General features: G+C 46.0%; 1 protein-coding gene across 1 annotated transcript in view; it reads left to right on the forward strand.

Moving 5' to 3' along the window:
• Positions 1–27779, forward strand: part of LOC126236453 (H(+)/Cl(-) exchange transporter 7) — a 255269-nt gene that overhangs the window by 175347 nt on the left and 52143 nt on the right. Inside the window, exon 10 of the mRNA XM_049945772.1 lies at positions 18645–18738. Within this exon, the coding sequence (XP_049801729.1) occupies positions 18645–18738 (94 nt within the window). The remainder of the gene's footprint in view (positions 1–18644; positions 18739–27779) is intronic.

Consider the following 27779-nt stretch of genomic DNA (forward strand, 5'->3'; position numbering starts at 1 on the left):
AGTAATATTGTGTTTCATATTCAATGAGCTGAGCACAAAATATATCAGAAATTTACATATACTGAAACCGTATTGAGGGTAGTGTCAAAAAATATCGATCCAAGATGCACACTGCGGTAACACTGCAGCAAGTGCTCATGTTTACATCATGGAGTGGTTGCTGGCACAATGTTAGGGTTCTCTATTGTCCAGTACCTGGTGTTCTCTGAATTAACATGACCGGAAAGATGAAACCATGCTTCATCTTTCATGATGTAATGGAAAGGTCCTAACAGACCATCATTTCATGTTATTCAGAAGCAATGTGCAGTAACCTACATGTTACTGTCAGTCATCCTCCTGTAATTCTGCACAGATTACACATGAATAGCTTCCACTGGCAACTTCTCTTCCTTACATATGCTTGTTGGGGCCATTTTACAAGTAGACTTTCTTGGGCTCTGAATAATTCTTTGACGAATGTCGGCAATAACTTCTGGTGTGCAAACTGAAGGAATTCATTGTCGTTTTACATTTTGCACAGATCCGTTGGTGCGCCAGTTTTTATACGATCTCTGTATTGCTCTTTTTGCTGATAGTCCCCTATCTGGATGCTTGACTTCAAAAATTTCCTGAGTTTCCTTAATTGAATGTGTTTTCATGTATACTTCCACAATTTAAATTCTTTCTTCCATCGAGAAAATCATTTTGCAGAGCGAAAACAGAAGTGTCTAACTTCACTGATGAAATAAACTGAAATGCTGACAGAAGAATGCTAACAATTGATTATTGCACAAAAACTGTCCATTGTTGTAGCTGTTTACTCTTTCAGAAGTTGAAATATTGCATTTGCATTTAAAGGGGAGGCAGACTACTTTTATCTGTGCCACCTTGTACTATCATAATAGTTTCACTCTTCACAAGTAAATAATTTGTATGTGGGCTTGGAACCAACTTGTCAATGTATAAACTGATGCAGCCAAACAGCGTGACTGCTCTCATGTGACACCCCACAGTTAATTTCTCACGTAGAAACTGACTAGTTCAGCAATGCCCTACATCAAATGAACATTCACCTCTCTTAAAAGCCATAGCAGTACAGGCTAAGGAATTATTTTTAATTATTTCATTGTAGCTTCCTCCCTATAGTTCAATCTCAATATGTGTTCATTATTACTAAAAATTACTGTTCTCAAGTCCAAGTCAGTTTATTTTTTTTTTTCCCCTATACATTAGCAACTAATGATGAAACTAAAAAACTTTAATGTAACAGATATTGCTCTCTTACATCCCCTGATAGTTTCTTCTTTGAAGATGAGATGATGAAAAAAAGAACCCTGCACCCCATCACTTTTACTAATAAAATTCAAATTCAACACTCTGCATTACCAGTACTATAAGCACTACGGCATACCCATGTTGTTAATTGCTGGTACTTTTATAGGGTTGTAAAACCTGGGTGACATAAACAACAACTAAAGAAGCAATATTTACCTTCAAGGGAAAGTTACTTCAAAAGATCAATGGACCTGTCTACAGAAGTGTGGGAGGTAAATGGGAATGAAGAATGAAAGAAAACCTATACCAACAGTCTGGAAAGGTAAATATTAGGCAAATATTAGGGCAGGACAAGCAAGAGTGGTTTGGACATGTCTTTCAAGCTGATAAATCCTTCCCGGACAGTTCCCCAGTTTCAACCTACTGTAAAATGTCCAAGGAAGTGATATGAAATTGAATGAGCATGTCAGGATGGCATTGAGAGGACAAATGGTCGACTTTGGTTTATTGGGAGAATTTTAGAGAATTGTAGTTAATTGGTAAAGGAGACAGCGTATAGAACACCAGTGTGACCCACTGCTGCTGAGTACTGCTAGATTGTGTAATTCAAAGGCATGCTCCAAGGTTTGTTAGCAGAATGTTCAGTAAGTACACAAGAATTGTGGAGATCATTGGTAAACTCAAATGGGAATCCTTGTAAGGAAGATGACATTCATTTTGCAAGGTACTATTGGGAAAATTCAGAGAACCAGCATTTAAAGCTGGCTGCACAACAGTTCTACTGTCATCAAGATGCATCTTGCATAAGGACCTTGAAAATAAGAGGCAGTAGGGCTTGCACGGAGTCAAATAGATAGTAATTTTTCCCTCGCTTCATTAGTGAATGGAACATAAAAGGAAATTGCTAGTAGTGGCCAAGATACCCTCCGCCATGACCATATGGTGGCTTCCGGAGTATGTATCTAGATATAGGACATAGTACTAACAACACTTAAACTAGTAGAGCCAACAGCAGTGGAAGATGAAGCCAGAGACGGGCAACAATGGATTACCATCTGCAGTAGACCATTGTAACTGATTAACTTCTCTTTTTTATTGTGATTTTTGTATTGTGTTCCTTATTAATTTTTTTATTGTCTGCAATTTTTTACTTTATTCTTGTAGCATTGTTTTCTGCTATGGGCCTAAAAGGCCTGTTAATGTGGTGGTGGTGGAGAATATTTGGTTACAAAGGTAGTTGAATTATAAGTATTTGAAATGTATTCACATTTGCAAGTATGGACAACCATCAGCTATATAATGGAATGACAACAATGAAAATTCGTGCCGCACGTGGATGTCCTGCTTATCACGAGCAATCGCCGTACCATTACTCTATCACAGCACGACTCATGGCGAGAGCCAAAGTTCCATATGTTGTCAACCATGCGTTTACGGCCTGCACTCGTACATTCATTATATGTATTTCCATACAGGGGAGACATCTTAATTGAAAATCACTTGCCCAGTGTCAGCAGATAAATACAATATGGCATACCTAATGGATTTCTAAAGTTTCTTTGGTTTGGTGTTGTATCTGAGAGCACTTGTACCAATGCATAATGCAGATGGTGCATGTGGCTAGGGCTCCGAACATTCAGGCAAGAAACAGCTAGCAAGCAATTTGATTCCTCCTACTCAGAGCTTACTTTTTCGGATTCTGATCTGGCTGTTACCTGCTACCATAAACCTGGATACAGCATGTATTCTAGGAAACTGCCATTGTTGTAGTGTTAAGCATCAGTGGCCATAAGAGACGCATATTTACCAAGCTTGGCTTGCAGACTAGTCGCTAACCACTGACTTGGTAGACATAGTTTTGTGTTCACTTTCATTCTTGTTTCTTACTCTGACTTTCATTTTAATTTTCATCCAAATGGCACCTATTGATGTTTCTAACATGCTTGTTCTGTATAGTGTGTCTGCAAACTGAAGAGCAAGCAGGTGCGCCCTCTCCCTCTCGCCCCCGCCCTCTCCCTCTCGCCCCCGCCCTCTCCCTCTCGCCCCCGCCCTCTCCCTCTCGCCCCCGCCCTCTCCCTCTCGCCCCCGCCCTCTCCCTCTCGCCCCCGCCCTCTCCCTCTCGCCCCCGCCCTCTCCCTCTCGCCCCCGCCCTCTCCCTCTCGCCCCCGCCCTCTCCCTCTCGCCCCCGCCCTCTCCCTCTCGCCCCCGCCCTCTCCCTCTCGCCCCCGCCCTCTCCCTCTCGCCCCCGCCCTCTCCCTCTCGCCCCCGCCCTCTCCCTCTCGCCCCCGCCCTCTCCCTCTCGCCCCCGCCCTCTCCCTCTCGCCCCCGCCCTCTCCCTCTCGCCCCCGCCCTCTCCCTCTCGCCCCCGCCCTCTCCCTCTCCCTCTCGCCCCCGCCCTCTCCCTCTCGCCCCCGCCCTCTCCCTCTCCCTCTCGCCCCCGCCCTCTCCCTCTCGCCCCCGCCCTCTCCCTCTCCCTCTCGCCCCCGCCCTCTCCCTCTCGCCCCCGCCCTCTCCCTCTCCCTCTCGCCCCCGCCCTCTCCCTCTCGCCCCCGCCCTCTCCCTCTCCCTCTCGCCCCCGCCCTCTCCCTCTCGCCCCCGCCCTCTCCCTCTCCCTCTCGCCCCCGCCCTCTCCCTCTCGCCCCCGCCCCCGCCCTCTCCCTCTCGCCCCCGCCCTCTCCCTCTCGCCCCCGCCCTCTCCCTCTCGCCCCCGCCCTCTCCCTCTCGCCCCCGCCCTCTCCCTCTCCCTCTCGCCCCCGCCCTCTCCCTCTCGCCCCCGCCCTCTCCCTCTCGCCCCCGCCCTCTCCCTCTCGCCCCCGCCCTCTCCCTCTCGCCCCCGCCCTCTCCCTCTCCCTCTCGCCCCCGCCCTCTCCCTCTCGCCCCCGCCCTCTCCCTCTCCCTCTCGCCCTCTCCCTCTCCCTCTCGCCCCCGCCCTCTCCCTCTCCCTCTCGCCCTCTCCCTCTCCCTCTCGCCCCCGCCCTCTCCCTCTCGCCCCCGCCCTCTCCCTCTCGCCCCCGCCCTCTCCCTCTCCCTCTCGCCCCCGCCCTCTCCCTCTCCCTCTCGCCCCCGCCCTCTCCCTCTCCCTCTCGCCCCCGCCCTCTCCCTCTCCCTCTCGCCCCCGCCCCCGCCCTCTCGCCCCCGCCCCCGCCCTCTCCCTCTCGCCCCTCCCCCTCCCTCTCGCCCCCTCCCCCTCCCTCTCGCCCCCTCCCTCTCCCTCTCGCCCCCTCCCTCTCCCCCTCCCCCCTCCCTCTCCCCCTCCCTCTCCCTCTCCCCCTCCCCCCTCCCTCTCCCCCTCCCTCTCCCTCTCCCCCCTCCCTCTCCCTCTCCCCCCTCCCTCTCCCTCTCCCCCCTCCCTCTCCCTCTCCCCCCTCCCTCTCCCTCTCGCCCCCTCCCTCTCCCTCTCGCCCCCTCCCTCTCCCTCTCGCCCCCTCCCTCTCCCTCTCGCCCCCTCCCTCTCCCCCCCTCCCTCTCCCCCTCCCTCTCCCTCTCGCACCCTCCCTCTGCCTCTCGCCCCCTCCCTCTGCCTCTCGCCCCCTCCCTCTCCCTCTCGCCCCCTCCCTCTCCCTCTCGCCCCCTCCCTCTCCCTCTCGCCCCCTCCCTCTCCCTCTCGCCCCCTCCCTCTCCCTCTCGCCCCCGCCGTCTCCCTCTCGCCCCAGCCCTCTCCCTCTCCCTCTCGCCCCCGCCCTCTCCCTCTCCCTCTCGCCCCCGCCCTCTCCCTCTCCCTCTCGCCCCCGCCCTCTCCCTCTCCCTCTCGCCCCCGCCCTCTCCCTCTCCCTCTCGCCCCCGCCCTCTCCCTCTCCCTCTCGCCCCCGCCCTCTCCCTCTCGCCCCCGCCCTCTCCCTCTCGCCCCGCCCCCTCCCTCTCCCTCTCGCCCCCGCCCTCTCCCTCTCGCCCCCGCCCTCTCCCTCTCGCCCCTGCCCTCTCCCTCTCGCCCCTGCCCTCTCCCTCTCGCCCCCGCCCTCTCCCTCTCGCCCCCGCCCTCTCCCTCTCCCTCTCGCCCCCGCCCTCTCCCTCTCGCCCCCTCCCTCTCCCTCTCCCTCTCGCCCCCTCCCTCTCCCTCTCCCTCTCGCCCCCTCCCTCTCCCTCCCCCTCTCGCCCCCTCCCTCTCCCTCCCCCTCTCGCCCCCTCCCTTTCCCTCTCCCTCTCGCCCCCTCCCTCTCGCCCCCTCCCCCTCCCTCTCCCTCTCGCACCCTCCCTCTCCCTCTCCCTCTCGCACCCTCCCTCTCCCTCTCCCTCTCGCCCCCTCCCTCTCCCTCTCGCCCCCTCCCTCTCCCTCTCGCCCCCTCCCTCTCCCTCTCGCCCCCTCCCTCTCCCTCTCGCCCCCTCCCTCTCCCTCTCGCCCCCTCCCTCTCCCTCTCGCCCCCTCCCTCTCCCTCTCGCCCCCTCCCTCTCCCTCTCGCCCCCTCCCTCTCCCTCTCGCCCCCTCCCTCTCCCTCTCGCCCCCGCCCCCTCCCTCTCGCCCCCGCCCCCTCCCTCTCGCCCCCGCCCTCTCCCTCTCGCCCCCGCCCTCTCCCTCTCGCCCCCGCCCTCTCCCTCTCGCCCCCGCCCTCTCCCTCTCGCCCCCGCCCTCTCCCTCTCGCCCCCGCCCTCTCCCTCTCGCCCCCGCCCTCTCCCTCTCGCCCCCGCCCTCTCCCTCTCGCCCCCGCCCTCTCCCTCTCGCCCCCGCCCTCTCCCTCTCGCCCCCGCCCTCTCCCTCTCGCCCCCGCCCTCTCCCTCTCGCCCCCGCCCTCTCGCCCCCGCCCTCTCGCCCCCGCCCTCTCGCCCCCGCCCTCTCGCCCCCGCCCTCTCGCCCCCGCCCTCTCGCCCCCGCCCTCTCGCCCCCGCCCTCTCGCCCCCGCCCTCTCGCCCCCGCCCTCTCGCCCCCGCCCTCTCGCCCCCGCCCTCTCGCCCCCGCCCTCTCGCCCCCGCCCTCTCGCCCCCGCCCTCTCGCCCCCGCCCTCTCGCCCCCGCCCTCTCGCCCCCGCCCTCTCGCCCCCGCCCCCGCCCTCTCGACCCCGCCCCCGCCCTCTCGACCCCGCCCTCTCGCTCTCGACCCCGCCCCCGCCCTCTCGACCCCGCCCTCTCGCTCTCGACCCCGCCCCCGCCCCCGCCCTCTCGACCCCGCCCCCGCCCTACGTCATAAGTGACTCCTGCAGGTTGTTAACATACTGCCCACGTTGTGCTTGATTTCATACATGAAAGGCTTGGCCTTAGGGTATTGTCAAATAGATTTTCAGAATGTTATGCAGGAGTAGGAATGTGGCTGCCTCACAGCCCGGACGTTAACCCATGTGACTTCTTTCTTTGGGGTGTTACTAAAAGAGAAGGTGTAACACAGAAAACCCGAAAATTCAGTGCAACTTAGGGCATCATTGTGGAGTTATGCTATGCCATTCCAGAAGATTTGTAGGCCCGCTTCTGATTTTTATCCAAAATTTCCTGTCGCTTTGTACTTTCTGTGTCCAAATTGGTGCCTCCCATAGTTCCCCTCATACTGAGGAGAATGAGGTCCCGCAGGGCTCTGTATTGAGGGTCTCTCTGTTTTTAGTGGCCATTAACGGTCTAGCAGCAGCTGTAGGGCCATCCACTGCACCTTCTCTGTTTGCAGACGACTTATGTATTTCGTACTACTCCATCAGTATTGTGGTTGCTGAGTAGCACCCACAGGGAGCCATCCACAAGGTGCAGTCATGGGCTCTAGCCCACGGTTTCCAGTTTTCAGCCGCAAAGTCGTGCGTTATGCACTTCTGTCGGCATCGTACTGTTCATCCAGAACCAGAACTTTACCTTAATGATGATCCACTCACTGTAGTGGAGACATATAGATTCTTAGGACTTGTTTTTGATGCCCGATTGACTGGGCTTCCTCACCTTTGTCAGCTTAAGCGGAAGTGTTGGCAGCACTTAAATGCTCTCCGCTGCCTGAGCAACACCAACTGGGGTGGAGATCACTCTACGTTACTGCAGTTCTACAGAGCCCTTGTTCAGTTCCACCTTGACTATGGGAGTGTGGTATATGGTTTGGCGGTGCCCTCAGCATTGCATTTACTCGACCCAGTGCACCACTGTGGCGTTAGACTAGCAACGGGAGTTTTTAGGACGAGTCCGGTGACCAGTGTCCTGGTGGAGGCTGGGGTCCCTCCATTGAAGGTTAGGCATGCACAACTGCTCGCCAGTTACGTTGCGCGTGTTCGTAGTTCTCCTGCGCATCTGAATTGCAATCTCCTTTTCCCACCCACGGTGGTTCATCTTCCACATCAGTGGCCCAGGTCAAGGCTTAAAATTGCAGTTTGCATCCGATCCCTTCTATTCGAACTGGAGTCTTTGCCTTTACCACCTATACTTGATGTCCATTCCCGTACACCTCCATGGTGTACACCTAGGCTGTGGTTTCACTTGGACTTATCATATGCCCTTAAGGACTCAGTTAATGAGCCCACGGCTCTCTGCTGCCACTTCCTGTCGATTCTTGACATGTACTGAGGCCATGAAGTGATTTTTCACCAACGGCTTGATGGTTGATGGTCACGTCGGCTTCTTGTATGTCCATGGAGGACATATTGAACAGCATTCCTTGCCCGATGGCTGCAGTGTTTTCACTGCCGAGCTGGTGGCTTATATCTTGTGCTCTTGAGCACATCTGGGGAGTTGATTCTTCCGTGTACTGACTCCTTGAGTAGCCTACAACTATCGATCAGTGCTACCCTCATCATCCCTTAGTAACAACCATCCAGGAGTCCATCAATGCCCTGGAACGGTCCAGTCGTTTAGTGGTGTTTGTCTGGACCCCAGGTCATGTCGGAATCCCAGGCAACAAACTTACTGACAGGCTACGTGGAAACCGCTTATGGAGATTGGCTTCTCTGAAACTGACCTGCATTCTGTCTTGCGCTGCAAGGTTTTTCAGCTTTGGGAGACGGAATAGCATAACAGTATGCACAACAAAATGCATGTCATTAAGGAGACTACGAATGTGTGGAAGTCTTCCATGCAGGCGTCATGCAGGGAATCAGTTGTCCTCTGCTGGCTCCACATTGGCCATACGTGGCCAACGCACAGTTACCTCCTCCGCTGTGAGGACCCACCTCGATGTCGCTGTGGCTCACAAATGACAGTTGTCCATCTCTTGCTGGACTGCCCACTTTTAGCCGCTCTGCGCTGTACTTCAACTTTCCCAGCACCCTACCTTTGTTGTTGGGCAACAGTGCCTCAACAGCAGCTTTAGTTGTACGTTTTCTTTTTGAGGGTGGGTTTTATCATTTGATCTAAGTTTTCGCGCATGTCCTTTGTCCCTCTGTGCCCTCCACCTTAGTGCTTTTGGGGTGGAGGTTTTAATGTGTTGCAGAGTGGCTGGCTTCTCCTTTTTATTCTCGTGGGCAGCCACCCGCTGTAATCTGCTTTCTTGTTTTACTCTCTTCTAACTGTTGCTTGCGTGTCTCTGTTGTTTTCTTGTCCTCTTTTGTTCCTTTTAGTGTTTGTTACCTTTCCTTCGTTCTTGTGGTTTTTTCCTTTCTTTCTGTTTTGTGTTGTACATCTCGTTTGTTTTATTCTCCCTTTTGTGTATTATTTTATTCAGAACAAGGGACCAATGACCAAGCAGTTTAGTCCCTTCCCCCCTCTTTTAAACCAAACTACCAGAAGATTTGTGTCGGATAGTCATCACAAATGCACGTGTGCAACGTGAATAAGTTGTAAACCAAAACAGCAGTCATATTGAACAGGTGATTCAGTAGGTTGTATTTCCAAGCTATATTCTTTACTTCTACATCAATAAATTTCAAATCTTGTCAACAACAAATGTGTTATTCATAAAACAAATCAGGAGACTTATTGTGCACCACCCTGTAGTAGTATTATGGTTAGTATGTGTGTGGATCCAAGAGGAGCTTGTGGCAGTTTGAAAACAGCTGAAGATGCTTATGGCCATGGTCAGCCATCTGCAGGCTGCTGCCTCAGGGTGTAGTGGTAGCGGAATAATTGGGGTGTCACATGCAACACCTCAGGTGTTGCTTGTTTTGTTCAAAGGTTCTGCTTTCGAGGCACCTTCCACCACACCTGATGCGGGTGATTCATGCTCACTGTAAGGCGAGTGGCAAGTTTTTACATAGTCATGGCCTCAAGGTGGGGAGTCAGTCTGGAGGCTGGCCATTTGACCTTACCCATTCACTTCGTGAATGGACAGATGGCTGCTCCTTTAGCAGGGTCTGAACAGGCTCATGAAAGGGTGGGCTTATTAGTTACTGGGAGCACCAGTGTTATGCACTATTTGTAGCTCTTTACAGAAAAAACATCCAGGTCTGAAAATAACTCCAATGTGCACTCAGTGTGTCTGCCATGGGGGCCTTATCAGGGATGTGGAGGCAGCACTGCCTGCAGCTATTGAGGGTGATAGTGCTGTAGTCTGCAAGTTGTTGCTCATGTTGGCACCAGTGACACCTGTTGCTTGGGTTCTGAGGACATCCTCAGCTCCTTCGGGTGGCTGGTGGAAATGGTGAAGACTGACCTCCCTTGTGGGATGCAAGCAGGGCTCACAATTTTCAGTATTGCACCCTAAGTCGATCAGGATCCTTTGGTAGGAAGTAAAGTGAAGGGTCTTAGCCAGAGGCTCCATCGATTCTGTGACAGTCAAGGTTGCAGATTTCTGGACCTGAATTATACGGTGGAGATTTGTAGGTCGGCCCTAGATAGGTGGTGGTGTGGAGTACTTGTAGAGTGAGCATGGGTTTTTGTTTTTTTTGACATCACCTGAATGATCTCTCGATACGCAGTGTGTGAAATCAGACTGCCTGCAAAGTAAAGACATTTTGACTGTCAAAACAATATTCTGAATTTACTACCCTCCAGGAAAGTTATTGCACTCAACCTATTCTCAGAATTGAGAGTTGACGGACACCCAAAGTAGAAAGCACCAAAGGATTTAGCGAGGCATGGACTGTATATCAAAAAAGACATATTTAGATGCCATTGGAGGGGGTGTGTTCATCGCTGTCAACAAAAATTTTTGTCTGTATCAAGGTCAAAATTGTGTCCGACTTGAAGTTTTACGTGACATTTTATGATGGCATGTCTCACTTCCAAGCAAGCTCCTGTGATGATGAAAAAGGCTGTGATATTTAATAGTGAGTGAGGATCGGGCCATCCCACTGCAGGAGATATTATTAAGATATGTCTGGATTGGAGAACTGCTTGAACCTATCACTTCTGCAAAGGAAGATGGTGAGTGAGCGTCTCCACCTGCTGTGTGGGGCTGCTGGGTGCCTTGGCATCAGGCTTTGAAAATTTTTTAGAAGACAATGATAAAAAGAAAAAGATCCTGGCAAAAAATGGATTACATGACAAGTGACAGTAGAATTGGTTTATGTTAAAATATACTTCTCGTCTTTATCTTACACAAGCGCCATCTGTATAAGGTGATCTGACAACCCGCCTAGTATACAAGGTTATTTTGAAAGATGCTACTGTTGTAAAAACGTGTTTAAAGTGCAGTTGCGTACATGATTCAAGTAGCTTGAAAGAAAATCAATGCTCTTTCAGCATCCATCCATGCATAAGGTGAAGTATTTCTGTGAAGACTGCAGAAACATGGTTAGGTGGCACTGAATAGCAGGACCACATCAGTGAACATCGAGAAAGGCGACCTAAAGAAACTTTATTAAATAAATCTACTGGCACCAGACATGAACTGTGCAGAGTGGCCGCGCGATTTGAGTCACCATGTCACGGATTGCGCGGCCCCTCCCACCAGAGATTTGAGTCCTCCTTCGGGCATGGGTGTGTGTGTTGTTCTTAGCATAAGTTAGTTTAAGTAGTGTTTAAGTCTATGGACGATGACGTGCACAGTTTAGCCCCTTAGGAATTCACACACATTTGAACCAAACGTAAGAGAGTTACAGATTGCACACAGAAAGTGTAACACTGATGCCATACAAAAAAACATTGCAGTTCCATTACAGACAGAGAAGTTATCTGGACATGAGTAGCAGGCCTAGGTGAACTCGAGTTAATTATTGTATGATTTTGCTGGTCACCTGTTTCTGCTGAAACAGTTGTAGACTCATTCAAGGAACTTCTCTGATCAGTAGTGCAGAAATACCCAGATCATGCAGTATTAATTGGAGCCAACTTTAATCTACTGAGTATAGGCTGGCACATCAATGGATTCACTGCAGGTGGTACAGACAGTCAGTCTTTTCCGAAAACTGCCTTGAGCAACTAGTTAACCAACGCACACACATTAGAAATATTGTAGACTTTGTAGCTGAAAACAGGACTGGCCTTATTGACATTGACATGATGATGTCATAGTGACAGTGGTCACTAAAGCAAATAAATTGGTCATGACAGCTAGGAGAGTATTTGTGTTGGAAAAAGCAGAGAAGCAGTTGTTAATATCCCACATAGACAATGAATAGATTTCATTTAGCCCCAATATGAATTATGGGCATAGTTTAAACTGATTGCAGATCATGCTCTGGAGATGTATGTGCCAAGTAAGTGTATTAGGAATGAAAAGGATCTACCATGGTTTAACAGTCAAATTTGGAAAATGCTGAGGAAACAAATTAAAATGCAAATGTTGACAGGCAAAAGCAAGTAGAAATTTGTGTGTCCGTAAGAAGATCAGTGCATGAAACAAACAACTACTCCCACCATCATATGCTAGTAAAAGTTCTCGAGAACCCAAGAAAGTTCTGGTCATGTGTAAAATCACAAAGCCTTTCAAAGGTTTCGATCCAGTCATTCGTCGACCAGTCTCGGGTGGCAACAGAAGATAGCAGAAGTAAAGCTGAGGTTTTTAAATGTCACATTTAAGAAATCATTCAAACATGAGGATCATAAAGAGCTTTGTTTAACTGTCGTACAGACTCCTGCAAAGAGGATGTAGAAATATGCATACATGCCATAGAAAAGCAACTGAGAGAGTTGAAAATAAGTCGCCAGGTCTAGACAAAATTCCATTTCGGTTTTATAGTGTGTACTCTGCAGCACTGGTCCCTTACTTAGCTTGCATTTCTCGTAAATCTCTTACCCAGCATGAAGTTCCAAGCAACTCGAAAAGTTCACAGATGACTCCTGTGTACAAGAAAGTCCTGTATATAAGAAAAGTAAAAGAACGGACCCACATAATAACAGATCAGTATCTGGGAACTTCTTTAATGGATGCCGAGTTCTCTGAGACAGAAAAGCTTACGTCCACAAATCAGCACTGATTTAGAAAGTGTATCTTGTGTGAAAATCAGGTTGCTCACATGATATTCTACACATCATGGATGAAAGGCAACAAGCAGGTTCCATATTCCTTGATTTACGGAAAGCAGTTGACGAAGTGCCTTGATGCAGACTGCTGACGAAGATCTGAGCATACGATTGAGTTTCACAATGTGTGTGCAGCTTGAAGACATCTTAAGTAATAGAACCCAGTATTTTGTCCTCCATGGTGACTTCAGAGTATCCCACTCTTATTCTCTATATGCATAAATGTTGTGATGGACAGAGTGAGCAGCAATTTATAGCTGTTTGGCGATGACGCTGTATTGTATGGGAGGATGTTGTCAAGTGACAGTAGGATGATACAGGATGGCTTTGACAGAATATATATTTGGTATGATGAATAGCAACTGGTTCTAAATGTAGAAATAAATGTAAGTTGATATGGATGAGTAGGGAAAAAAATCATGTAACCTTCAAGTACAGTATTTGAAGGGCGCTGCTTGACAAAGTCACATTGATTAAATATCCAGGCATAATGTTGCAAGTGATATGAAATCAAATGAGCACATCAGATTGGTAGTATGGAAGGCAAATGCTAGACTTTGTTTTATTGGGAGAATTTTTGGAAAATGCAGCTCATCCATAAAGGAGACAGCATATAGAATGCTAGGGCAACCCATTCTTGAGTACTGTTAGGTTGTGGGATCCCCATGAGGTAAATTAAAGGAAGACATCGAAGCAATTCAGAGGTGTGCAGCCAGATTTGTTACTAGTAGGTTCAATCAGCATGCAAATATTGCAGAGATTCTTTGTGAACTCAAATGGGAATCAGTGTAGGGAAGATGACATTCTTTTCACAAGGCACTATTGCAAAACTATAGAGAACCGGCATTTGAGGCTGACGGCAGATAGATTCTACTGCTATCAATGTACATTTCGTGTAAGGACCACGAGGATAATGTGAGAGAAATGTGGGCTCTTACAGAGGATTAAGGACTTTTTTTTTTTCTCTCTCTCTCTCTCTCTCTCTCTCTCTCTCTCTCTCTCTCTCTCTCTCTCTCTCTCTCTCTGGGAAAGAGCTGTATAAAGCGACATATAGTGAATGCCAATAAAATGTTGCTTTATTTTCATTATTGTAGGCTATTTCCCGTAAGCGTGTTGCATCCATTATTTAACAGGCATGGTATACAAATTATGGGGGAGGATTGGAAGATAATCCACAATAATTTTTTCTCCCCTGATATTGCAGTTGGAATGTTGAAATTTTATGACAGTATATAATGAAGTTTGCACTACAGAGGGTATTTTGTTTTCATGAGCAGCTCTGGCGAGAGACGTCTGAACTACAAAACAAGCATGGCACGCTTGTTACTGTCATCAGCTTGTAAAGAGCAGCAAAGTCTAGTTCAGTATCTGTGGGCCAAGGGGCATAAACTGAGTGAAATACACAAGGACATGCATGGCATGTATGGGCCATAGCAACATCTCTAGATGGTGTGCATTCTTCTATGTGAATCCACAGCCATGCTCCGGGCAGCTGGTAACAGCTGCAACACCGTACAATGTTGGAGCAATTGAGGCAGCAACTTTGAATGACGGTGTGTGCAACTCGAAACCTCATCGCAGCAGTTCAACATTTCCTATGGTGCAGTGGACAATATTTTTCACGTAACATAGAAATTTCATAAAGTTAGTGCTCGCTGAGTGCCTAAGAACCTGACAGACGGCCACAAAAGCCAGCAAATGATGATAAGCATGGATCACTTGATACATTACACTGCAGAAATGCGTGACTTCCTGACAGGGATGTCACTGGTGATGAGTTGTGGGCATACCACTACATGCCCTAAACAAAGTAGGCCCTATGGAATGGAAACATGCTGGTTTCCCAGTACAAACAAAACTTAAGGTGACTCAGTCTGCTAGGAAAGGGCTTGTGACAGTGTTCTGGGATACGCGTGGTGTATTACCGGTGGACTTTGCTGAACACCGGACCACTGTGAAGGCTGCAGCCTAAATTAAAACTTTGGATAAGTTGTATCGTGCCCTTCATGACAAATCATCATCATCATCAGTTATCTGCTATATTAGCAGGTCCTTTGCCTCTCCATTTTCTGTGATCCATTGCTTCCTTCTTAAGGCTGCTGTATGTTGTACCGTCCATCATGTCATCCAGTATCTGGAATCTTCCCTTCTACATAACCTTCTAAAACTGTTTTTATCAGTCCGTCATTCTTTCTTAATATATGCCCAATCCAATTAGCAGTAGCTACAAGCAAAGGCCATGGACATTTAAAGGTTGTTGGAATGTGAAGAGTCAAAGCCAATGCTTCCTATGGGCCTCCTAGTAAATTGTGACTCATTTCAAATGCCACAACATTAATGCTGATGGTATCAAACTTCATGACAATGCTCACCTCATCTTGCTGCTCCTGTTCGTGAGAAAATTGTCAAATTTGGGTGGGAGGTACTCCAGCATTCACCATACGGTCCAGACATTGCACCATCGGACTTTCATCTATTTGTTCACATGAAGAAACTGCCGGCTGGCCAATGCTTTGCGGCAGACGCAGAAGTGAAATCAGCAGTCCGCAAATGGCTATACTCCAGCCAAACAGATTTCTTCAAACAAGACATATTGAAACTGGTACCACGATAGGAGAAGTGTGTTGAGAACATTGGTAGCTCTATAGAAAAGTAGGTAAAAGATGTAAGCTCATTTGTGATTTCTTTTTGTTTTGTTACCTATTAAACTTTTCGGTAATAAAATTATTGTGCATTACTTTCCACTCTTCCCTTGTACTATACTCTACAAAGGCTTGAACAACCAGCAACTGCCACAGTTTTCTTGCTAGCAGTGCCCACACTTTCTCTCCAAGATACAAACTACTTTCAAAATATGAAAATGTGCTACAATAAATAAAATGCCTATAAAATGTCATACTGTACAACATACTTACCATGAGATACAGTCACAACTCCTGAAATCTATCATCCATGGCCTCTGGCCTGTTGTGCATGCATGGCAATCCTGGGTCCATGACAAGCCGTGAAAACCCACTGATTTGCCCCAACACACGAATGGACGTGGCCTGTGGGCAGAGCAGAGTGCTAGATCTGACAGTAGGATCTGTTAGTAGGAAATAATGGACCTCAGATTGGAAGGCCAGCTCCATCAGAGATACTTGCAGAGCTGACCCATGGTTCTGGCTCATTACAGAAATCCACTAATGTAAGCCCAGCTTACAACAGTCTCTGAATTATTAAACAAACTCGTGGACAAGAAATCTACATAAATTCTGGTACATTTTCTGACTTGTAATTTGTACTACACTGTCTTCAGTGCATTTCCCTGTATTGGTGGACATAGGTCTTGCTGCTTTCAAACACACCACAAATTTACTTAAAATGGCTTCCAATAAGCTTCTTATGTAGATTTACAATAATTAGAATTGAATTTAGCTATTGTTGTCTTGCTGGAGTTTTGTAAATTGCAATTAAAGATTTATGTTTCCAAGCAACTTAATAGTTAAGTGAAATTCGTTTTGAAAAGGACTTTTAGATGCAATGTTAATTTCTATTGAGCACTGCTGACTAGTTTGCCAAAATATCGTATTCTGTTTCTGTAACTATGTTTTAAATAATGATCTTAATTACTCCAGAATTAAATGAGTACAAATGACTGACATATTTTGTCATTAGCTGTAGGGATACTTCTCTTATTTATATATATTTTTCATCTATTGTCTACTTTATCAGGAGGTCAGTAATTAGATATGTGCTTACAAGTGAACAGTGACAACGAAATATGGTATTACTGGTGTTTGTAATTAGCATGGTTTTTAGGTAAACTAATTATACTAAGTAACCAAGACTGTAATAGATATTAAATTTAGGTTGGCTAAGTCCTGAGTTAAGAGTCAAGATTTTGGGTACTGTGTATATCATGTAAATGATATTGAAGATATCTGAAAAAAATAATAATTTTGGGAAGGAAAGAAACATAATGGGTGTCGAAGGATGCTGCTTGCTTTGTTACAGTGGCATCAGGTTACAAATATCCTGTGTAAGAAGAAAATGTCTCTATATGAAACCTAAATACTACCTAAAAGCAATAACATACTTTATTAACAGAAGCATAATCCATTTCTGTAGAAATTACATTTACTAGACATTCTGTTTTTGTATCTTTTGATTAATGGCTTGACACTTTAATCATTAGGAAAAAGGATTTCTTTCTTGGCAGTTTATAGTATTAATAGAAAAATACAATTTGTATAATAAGAGTAGCAGTGGTCCTTGTGCAGTGCTGGTGACATGTTTTCCATGTTGTAAGATGTTCCCTTGTGTAAACTGATGACCGCACTTGTGTTTTTTCTGATAGCACATTTTATTTCTGGTAGGAACAAACTCTGTGTTCTTCTTGTGTTGTTTTACACATTTGCTTTGTACTGAAATCCTATGAAAGCAGTAGCTACAAGCAAAAGCCATGGACATTTAAAGGTTTTTGGAATGTGAAGAGTCAAAGCCAATGCTTCCTATGGGCCTCCTAGTAAATTGTGACTCATTTCAAAACCAGCACACTGACAGCATAAATTGGTATCCACTATGTAATGGCTTCTACAATGGTGCTAGTAATGTTAGCTGCCTAACTACTGACTCAGACAACCAGTGCTCAAAGAAAATTATGAGGATAAGTCAATTATTATCCACAAATTAGTTATAAATTTTTTTTGTAATCAAATAGGAAACTTACAAGAATATCATTTTTTTTATGTAGTCTCCTTGTGTTTCAACACACTTGGTCCATCATTGTACAAGTTTCCTGATGCCCTCACAAAAGGAAGTTCTCTGTTGAGCTGCGAGCCAGGAATGTACCGCTTCTTTCACTCCTTCATGTGAAGCAAATCGACGGCCCCTTAATGCGTGTTTGAGTGGACCAAACAAGTAATAGTCAGAAGGGGCAAGATTGTGACTATATGGAGGATGATCCAGTACTTCAAATTTGAGATTCTGGAGCGTTTCAGCAGTGTGGGCAGCAGTATGTGGACGGGCATTGTCGTGTAACAACACAACACCTTTTGACAGCATTCCTCGGTGTTTTCTTCGAATTGCAGGCTTTAGCCTGGCAGTAAGCATCTCACATAATGCACACTGTTTATTGTTGTGCCCTTTCCCCACAGTGTTTCAGTACTGGATCTCGTGCGTCTCAAAACAACTGTAAGCATCAGTTTTCCTGTGGACAGTTGGGTCTTGAACTTTTTCTGGCACGGCGAATTTGAATGTTTCCGTTCCATACTCTGCCATTTACTCTCCGGCTCATAATGGTGGATCCATGTTTCGTCACCAGTAATGATCCTGTCTAAGAAGTCCCCTTTGTTACCATAGCGATCCAAATATTTTTTTCATATGTCCAAGTGTGTTTGTTTATGCAACTGTGTGGGTTGTTTTGGGACCCATCTTGCACAAACTTTATGAAACCCAAGTCTGTTGTGGGTGATTTTTGTAGGCAGAACCATGACTAATTTGCCAACGATTGCCACTTCGTCAATAGTAAATCGTATTTCTAAGAGAATCATTACACGTGAATGCTCAGTGGTTTCTTCATTTGTGGTGGTTAACGGTCGTCCGGCTCCTTCATCATGCATAACACTTCTGCAACCATTTCAGAATTTTTCAATCCATTTGTAGACACTCTGTTGTGGCAAAACAGTGTTCCCGTACTGTACCAAAAGTCTTCAATGAATTTCAGCCCCTGATACGCCTTCCGACCACAAAAAAACTGATCATTGGAAGTTGCTCTTCTTTGGTGCAAATAGTCAGCGGAGCAGCCATGATTAACAGCATGGCAGCGATAACGAAACTAACCTAGCAGCTTGAAAATTGCAAAGATATAACAACAAATAAACAAAGCATGTGTCATCAACGTAAAATGACAGTACTACGAAAATAAACAAAAATATAACTAAATCGTGGATAATAATTGCCTTACCCTTATATAGTGGCTGCAATAAAGAATAAAGAAAACTGGTGAGTAATCTCATACTCGTCATCATTTTTCAGTGGCCCTCATTGGAAGATTTATCATGTATATTACTGCTATTGAAGTAACAGGTTAAAATTTTGTTTCAGGTTGAAGATTAATGGTAACATATCTTAAAAACTTTTTTGACAAATTAATATTTTAGTTTTGCTTACAGATGTACTGTGGAGATGGAGAATACAATGCACTAGCAGCCATCTGGTTTCAAACTCCAGAAGCAAGTGTACGTTCATTTTTTCATGATCCACCAGGTGAGATGATGTCCCAGAACTAGTAATCATATGTAATTGCACAATGAATTTCTACACTGCTCTTCATTATCAACAATTCATAGTATGTTATGAGGTCTTGCATTTTTCTAAAACAGATACATAACTGTTTCTGTTGGATTTATAAAAAAAATGTATAAAATGAGCAGAAGTATTTAAATATAAAAGATCAGAATTCAATAATATTGCAACACATAGTATAAAACAGATACTAAACAAGAATACTCATACTGCCGTGAAACAAACACTAACAAAGAGATAGAGGGGCTGGCCAGTACTTACCTCAGCTCAGTACAGCCGATAGATACACAAAACAGAACAGAAACTTTACATTCCTAGCTTTCGGAACTTTGTTCCTTCATCAGGGAGGAGAGGAGGGAGGGGGGAGGGAAGAAGGGAGAGTGGATTCAGTTACAACCCAGGTTATGAAGCAATAGGGAAAAGTAAACAGGGAGGGTAGTAAGGATGGAGGCATCGTCGTCAGAGGGAGGCCAAAGGTATTCTACTGTAAGTACTGTGCCAGCTTCAAACCAAAGAGGATACATACAGAAGTAAAGAGGTATATAGTATAAAGATACACAACTATGTAGGAAAAAAAGATGCGTGAATGGCTAAAGAGGAGAGGGAAAAAGGAGAAGACTGAAGAGTAAATGGGAGTGAGGTTGGTTAACGTAGGTTCAGTCCAGGGGGATGGCGGGATGAAAGGATGTGTTGGAGTGCAAGTTCCCATCTCCGCAGTTCCGAGGGACTGGTGTTGGGTGGGAGAAGCCAAATGGCACGTACGGTGTAGCAGGTTCCTAGGTCCCTAGAATAATGCTGGAGAGCATGCTCTGCTACTGGGTATTGGACATCTCCTAGGCGGACAGTTCGTCTGTGCCCATTCATGCGCTCAGTCAGTTTAGTTGTCGTCATACCGATGTAAAAGGCTGTGCAGTGGGGAGAGTATTGTCATGGGATGATATCATTTCAGGGCTTGACTTGAGAAAGTCATATCCCTGGCGGAGTAATTTGTTGATGTTTTAGAGGCCAGGATAATATTGGGTGACAAGGGGGATGCTTCTGTGTGGTCTGGGGATAGGAACATTGTTGTTGGACGGGGAGGAATGTATTGCTCGGGAGATCTGTTTATGGACAAGGTCTGCAGGATAGTTGCGGGAGAGGAAAGCACTGGTCAGGTTACTGGTGTAATTGTTGAGGGATTTGTCACTGGAGCAGATACGTTTGCCACGAATACCTACACTGTAGGGAATGGAGCGTTTGATGTGAAATGGATGGCAGCTGTCAAAGTGAAGGTACTGTTGTTTGTTTGTGGGTTTGATGTGGACAGAGGTGTGGATGTGAGCTTCAACAAAATGAAGGTCAACATCCAGGAAGGTGGCTTGGGTTTTGGAGAAGAACCAGGTGAAATTCAGATTCGCAAAGGAGTTGAGGTTATTGAGGAAATTAAGGAGTGTTTCTTCACCATGAGTCCAGACCACAAAGATGTCATCTATAAACCTATACCAGGCCAGGGAAAGCACCTGTTGGGTCTTCAGGAAAGCCTCCTCCATGAGCCCCATGAAGAGGTTGGCATAGGACGGAGCCATCCTGGTTCCCATGGCCGTTCTCCTGATTTGTTTGTAGGTCTGGCCTTCAAAAGTGACGTAATTATGGGTGAGGATGAAGTTGGTAAGTGTGATAAGGAATGAGGTTTTTGGAATATCTTCGGGTGGGCGCTGGGAGAGGTAGTGTTCAAGGGCAGATACACCATGGGTATGGGGGATGTTTGTGTAGAGGGATGTAGCATCTATGGTGACAAGAAAGGTTTCAGGTGGGAGGGGAATGGGAATGGAGTTGAGGCGTTCTAGGAAGTGGTTTGTGTCTTTGATGTAGAATGGGAGTCTGCAGGTGATAGGTTGGAGGTGTTGGTCTACCAGAGCTGAGATACATTCTGTTGGGGCTTTGAAGCCTGCCACAATTGGACGGCCAGGATGGTTCTCTTTGTGGATTTTGGGTAATAGGTAGAAGGTAGGGGTACGTGGCTCAGGTGGAGTGAGTAGGTCTATGGAAGCCGTTGTGAGGCCTTGTGAGGGACCTTGGATTTTTAGGATTTTCTGCAGCTCAGTCTGAATAGAGGGAATGGGATCCTGGGTAACAGCTTTGTTGGTTGAGGTATTGGAGAGTTGACACAGTCCTTCTGCCACATACTCCACATGGTCAAGTACCACAGTTGTGGAGCCTTTATCCGCCAGGAGGATGACAATAGAGCGGTCTGTTTTCAGCTCCTTAATGGCATGGGATTCAGCTGGGGTGATGTTGGGGGTTGTCGGGATGTTCTTCAAGGAGGACTGAGGAATTCCTGAAATGTCTGCAAGGAATGGTTTTTGGGGAGGGGAGGAGGATCCCTTTGAGAAGGCAGTCGGAACTGTTCTAGACAGGGTTCAACACTTGGTTTAGTATTTGGGGGCTGTGTTTGGGTGGTGAAGTGATATTTCCAGTTGAGGTTCTGGGTGAATGAGAGAAGATCTTTAACCAGGGCAGTGTGGTTGAATTTAGGCGTAGGGCTAAAGGTTAAGCCTTTTGATAGAACAGATATCTCTGGAGGAGAGAGGGATCTGGATGAGAGGTTTAGAACTGAATTGGGACTGGTGATATGTGGCATGTGACTGTGGTTATAGTTGAGATTTGGTCTGTGTGGGGTATGTGCTGGGATTGGGAGACTGAGTAGGGTGGCCAGGCTGGGTTTGTTGGCTATGGGGGGGGGGGGGGGGGGTTGTTGAAGGTGCTGTTGTGGTTGGTGTTTGTGAGGGATAGGGAGAGGGACCCCACTTCTTAGGTGTTGCACTAGGACTGTGGATAATTTTTTCAGGTGGTGTGTGGCATGGAACAGCCTCGAATACATCAACAAATTACTCCGCCAGGGATATGACTTTCTCAAGTCAAGCCCTGAAATGAGATCATTCCTTGACAATATTCTCCCCACACCACCCAGAGTTGCCATTTGTCGCCACCCTAACCTCCGTAACATCCTTGTCAAACCCTACAATATTCCCAGACCACCTTCTCTAAACAGCAGTTCCTATCCCTGTAACCGACCCCACTGCAAAACCTGCCCCATGCATCCCCCTACAATCACCTACTCCAGCCCCGCTATTGGTAAAACATACACAATTCAAGGCAGGGCCACATGCAAAACAACACACGTAATTTATCAGCTGACATGCCTGCACTGCACAGCCTTTTACATCGGTATGACGACAACTAAACTGGCTGAGCGCATGAACGGGCACAGACGAACTGTCCGCCTAAGAGATGTCCAATACCCAGTAGCAGAGCATACTCTCCAGCATTATTCTAGGGACCCCGGAACCTGCTACACCGTACGTGCCATTTGGCTTCTCCCACCCAACACCAGTCCCTCGGAACTGCAGAGATGGGAACTTGCACTCCAACACATCCTTTCATCCCGCCATCCCCCTGGACTGAACCTACGTTAACCAACCTCACTCCCATTTACTCTGCAGTCTTCTCCTTTTTCCCTCTCCTCTTTAGCCATTCACGCATCTTTTCTCCTACATAGTTGTGTTTATCTTTATACTACAGGGCTATTACAAATGATTGAAGCGATTTCATAAATTCACTGTAGCTCCATTCATTGACATGTGGTCACGACACACTACAGATACGTAGAAAAACTCATAAAGTTTTGTTCGGCTAAAGCCGCACTTCAGGTTTCTGCCACCAGAGCGCTCGAGAGTGCAGTGAGACAAAATGGCGACATGAGCCGAGAAAGCGTATGTCGTGCTTGAAATGCCCTCACATCAGTCAGTCATAACAGTGCAACGACACTTCAGGACGAAGTTCAACAAAGATCCACCAACTGCTAACTCCATTCGGCGATGGTACGCACAGTTTAAAGCTTCTGGATGCCTCTGTATGGGGAAATCAACGGGTCGGCCTGCAGTGAGCGAAGAAACGGTTGAACGCGTGCGGGCAAGTTTCATGCGTAGCCCGCGGAAGTCGACGAATAAAGCAAGCAGGGAGCTAAACGTACCACAGCCGACAGTTTGAAAAATCTTACGGAAAAGGCTAAAGCAGAAGCCTTACCGTTTACAATTGCTACAAGTCCTGACACCCGATGACAAAGTCAAATGTGTGGTTCCTGAAGAGGGGCAGCAGCCTTTTCAGTAGTTGCAGGGGCAACAGTCTGGATGATTGACTGATCTGGCCTTGTAACACTAACCAAAACGGCCTGCTGTGCTGGTACTGTGAATGGCTGAAAGCAAGGGGAAACTACAGCCGTAATTTTTCCCGAGGACGTGCAGCTTTACTGTATGTTTAAATGACGATGGCGTCCTCTTGGGTAAAATATTCCGGAGGTAAAATAGTCCCCCATTTGGATCTCCGGGTGGGGACTACTCAAGAGGACGTTGTTATCAGGAGAAAGAAAACTGGCGTTCTACGGATCGGAGCGTGGAATGTCAGATCCCTTAACCGGGCAGGTAGGTTAGAAAATTTAAAAAGGGAAATGGATAGGTTAAAGTTAGATGTAGTGGGAATTAGTAAAGTTCGGTGGCAGGAGGAACAAGACTTTTGGTCTGGTGAATACAGGGTTATAAACACAAAGTCAAATAGGGGTAATGCAGGAGTAGGTTTAATAATGAATAAAAAAAATAGGAGTGCGGGTTAGCTACTACAAACAGCATAGTGAACGCATTATTGTGGCCAAGATAAATATGAAGCCCACACCTACTACAATAGTACAAGTTTATATGCCAACTAGCTCTGCAGATGATGAAGAAATGTATGATGAGATAAAAGAAATTATTCAGGTAGTAAAGGGAGATAAAAATTTAATAGTCATGGGTGACTGGAATTCGAGAGTAGGAAAAGAGAGAGAAGGAAACATAGTAGGTGAATATGGATTGGAGCTAAGAAATGAAAGAGGAAGCTGCCTGGGAGAGTTTTGCACAGAGCATAACTTAATCATAGCTAACACTTGGTTCAAGAATCATGAAAGAAGTTTGTATACATGGAAGAATCCTAGAGATACTAGAAGGTATCCGACAGATTATATAATGGTAAGACAGAGATTTAGGAACCATGTTCTAAATTGTAAGACATTTCCAGGGGCAGATGTGGACTCTGACCACAATCTATTGGTTATGAACTGTATATTAAAACTGAAGAAACTGCAAAAAGGTGGGAATTTAAGGAGATGGGACCAGGATAAACTGAAAGAACCAGAAGTTGTACAGAGTTTCAGAGAGAGCATAAGGGAACAATTGACAGGAATGGGGGGAAAGAAGTACAGTGGAAGAAGAATGGGTAGCTCTGAGGGATGAAGTAGTGTAGGCAGCAGAGGATCAAGTAGGTAAAAAGATGAGGGCTAGTAGAACTCCTTGGATAACAGAAGAAATATTGAATTTAATCTATGAAAGGAGAAAATATAAAAATGCAGTAAATGAAGAAGACAAAAATGAGATCGACAGGAAGTGCAAAATGGCTAAGCAGGGATGGCTAGAGGACAAATGTAAGGATGTTGAGGCTTATCTCACCAGGGGTAAGATAGATGTTTCCTACAGGAAAATTAAAGAGACCTTTGGAGAAAAGAGAACCACTTGTATGAATATCAAGAGCTCAGATGGAAACCCAGTTCTAAGCAAAGAAGGGAAAGCAGGAAGGTGGAAGGAGTATATAGAGGGTTTATACAAGGGCGATGTGCTTGAGGACAATATTATGGAAATGGAAGAGGATGTAGATGAAGATGAAATGGGAGATAAGATACTGCGTGAAGAGTTTGACAGAGCACTGAAAGACCTGAGTCGAAACAAGGCCCCGGGAGTAGACAACATTCCATTGGAACTACTGGCGGCCTTGGGAGAGCCAGTGCTGACAAAACTCTACCATCTGGTGAGCAAGATGTATGAGACAGGCGAAATACCCTCAGACGTCAAGAAGAATATAATAATTCCGATCCCAAAGAAAGCAGGTGTTGACAGATGTGAAAATTATCGAACTATCAGTTTAATAAGTCACGGCTGCAAAATACTAACGCGAATTCTTTAGTGACGAATGGAAAAACTGGTAGAATCTGACCTTGGGGAAGATCAGTTTGGATTCCGTAGAAATATTGGAACACGTGAGGCAATACTGACCTTACAACTTATCTTAGAAGAAAGATTAAGGAACGGCAAACCTACGTTTCTAGCATTTGTAGACTTAGAGAAAGCTTTTGACAATGTTGACTGGAATACTCTCTTTCAAATTCTAAAGGTGGCAGGGGTAAAATACAGGGATCGAAAGGCTATTTACAACTTGTCCAGAAACAAGATGGCAGTTATGAGTCGAGGGACATGAAAGGGAAGCAGTGGTTGGGAAGGGAGTGAGACAGGGTTGTAGCCTCTCCCCGATGTTATTCAATCTGTATATTGAGCAAGCAATAAAGGAAACGAAAGAAAAGTTAGGAGTAGGTATTAAAATCCATGGAGAAGAAATAAAAACATTGAGGTTCGCCGATGACATTGTAATTCTGTCAGAGACAGCAAAGGACTTGGAAGAGCAGTTGAACGGAATGGACAGTGTCTTGAAAGGAGGATATAAGATGAACATCAACAAAAGCAAAACGAGGATAATGGAACGTAGTCGAATTAAGTCGGGTGATGCTGAGGGAATTAGATTAGGAAATGAGTCGCTTAAAGTAGTAAAGGAGTTTTGCTATTTGGGGAGCAAAATAACTGATGATGGTCGAAGTATAGAAGATATAAAATGTAGACTGGCAACGGCAAGGAAAGCGTTTCTGAAGAAGAGAAATTTGTTAACATCGAGTATAGATTTAAGTGTCAGGAAGTTGTTTCTGAAAGTATTTGTACGGAGTGTAGCCATGTATGGAAGTGAAATATGGACGATACATAGTTCAGACAAGAAGAGAATAGAAGCTTTTGAAATGTGGTGCTACAGAAGAATGCTGAAGATTAGATGGGTAGATAACATAACTAATGAGGAGGTATTGAATAGAATTGGGGAGAAGAGGAGTATGTGGCACAACTTGACAAAAAGAAGGGACCGAATAGAATTGGGGAGAAGAGGAGTATGTGGCACAACTTGACAAAAAGAAGGGACCGGTTAGTAGTACATGTTCTGAGGCATCAAGGGATCACAAGTTTAGCATTGGAGGGCAGCGTGGAGGGTAAAAATCGTAGAGGGAGACCAAGAGGTGAATACACTAAGCAGATTCAGATGGATGTGGGTTGCAGTAAGTACTGGGAGATGAAGCTTGCACAGGATAGGGTAGCATGGAGAACTGCATCAAACCAGTCTCAGGACTGAAGACCACAACAACAACGAGGCATGAAAAATTTATTTTCGCAATAGTACTAAAGTTTTTTACCAGACCAACTTTAAAATTGGATATGTCTCGTAATTTTAATGGCACACACCATACAAAAGGGGGGCTTTGTGATCTACAGTAATTCTTATTGCCAGTTGGCTTTTGTCTCAGGATCTTTGCAACTGGTAGAGGAGGGTGAACCTTTGACTAGCAGCTGCTCATGCTGATGAAATCTCAGAAAAAGCATTAACCAAACATCTGCTTCAGACTCCGATAAAAAAGCCTGCAAGCAGTACATCAGTAAATGATTGGGGTGGAAGCCTAAACAGTTTTGTACTGATGTGTGTCCTTCGTAAGTCTGTAATGAGCTGGCTTCTTCACAATGAAACCGTACCTCAGAGCTTAAGAACCAGAACTGAAATAGCCTGTTTACCCACACATTCTTCTCCATGTATGCCTTCCACATCCATACACGTTTTTGTAGCAATATTGCTGTGAAAACAATGCAAACAACTGTGATGCAAAGTGGCAGTCATAATCAGACCTACACAATTTAAACTGAGATGCTTAGGTACAAAATGCAGCTAAATTGTACTTGAAATTTGTGTATAGATTCACAGTGGGATGTGCTGGTAGTTACTTTCATTGGTTTTTCTGGACTAGTACATTCAGTATTACTACCTGATCCAAGTGAGAAGAAATTGAACGATGTACTACATTTACCCAGAGAGTTTTAAAATTCACTGGGGCAGCTGCACAATCAAAATCCTGTATTTATACATCTGAGCAGCACTTAGGAATGGGTATATTATACAGACAACCTTTAAGGACATTGTTTCACAAGTGAGGAATGCGACCCAGCAACCAGGGGCAGATATGTTGCCCTGCAGTGTCAAATGGTGACCATCTGCTGAGAACCCCCATGTATTTCAAATATCAGGGATCACACATTGCTGTCATGAAGGAGAGTAATAAGGGTACAAGAAACAAATCTGTGACATCTGTAACTCATTCCACAAAATCTGCAATAGTGTTGGAAGCCATCAAATGAATGTGTGTGGCAGGAACTGCTCAGTTTGTGGTGTAATGTGTTGGGGTTGTATTCGGATTTACATACACAGTAAAGGCAATGATGGGACATATCACTGTAGTTTGTCACCACCAACCAGGGATCTAGTCTTCTGGTACCTCAGAGCCATTGCTCAGAGGATCAGCTGGATTATAGTTCACACACTAACTAAGTGGTTATTGTTTTGTGGCCCTTGCCAACTGCTTAGATATTGGAGAAATTGATAAAGAACTGTTACTTCCATTTTCTCTAATTCGTGTAACTCCTAAATAACTTTCCTGTAATGGACCACAAGGTATCATTTCACAATTGATAATGTGGTTCTGCTTGAGTGGTTAAGGCTTTCTTGCATAAGTAAGACCTCAATGGTACCATTTTAAAATAACAAGAACTTTTATTCCATGTTGAGGCATAAATGCTATTGGACAGGTTCACCATTGGGCCTATGAGTACATACTCGTATCTTCATAATGCCCCACTTTTCTTACTGACTCTTTCTAACAGGTCTGAGTAGGAGGCAGTCTCTTTCAAGGAAGCGTGCTAAGTATTCCCACTTTTGGTGTCGAAGTATCATGTTCATTAACAAGGTCAGTTTAAGCCTTTCTGTTTGTGGACTGTTTTGATCTACCAATGTTTTGCTCTTTA

The sequence above is a fragment of the Schistocerca nitens genome, chromosome 2, assembly GCF_023898315.1.
Source record: "Schistocerca nitens isolate TAMUIC-IGC-003100 chromosome 2, iqSchNite1.1, whole genome shotgun sequence".
In the NCBI taxonomy this organism is placed as follows: Eukaryota; Metazoa; Arthropoda; class Insecta; order Orthoptera; family Acrididae; genus Schistocerca; species Schistocerca nitens.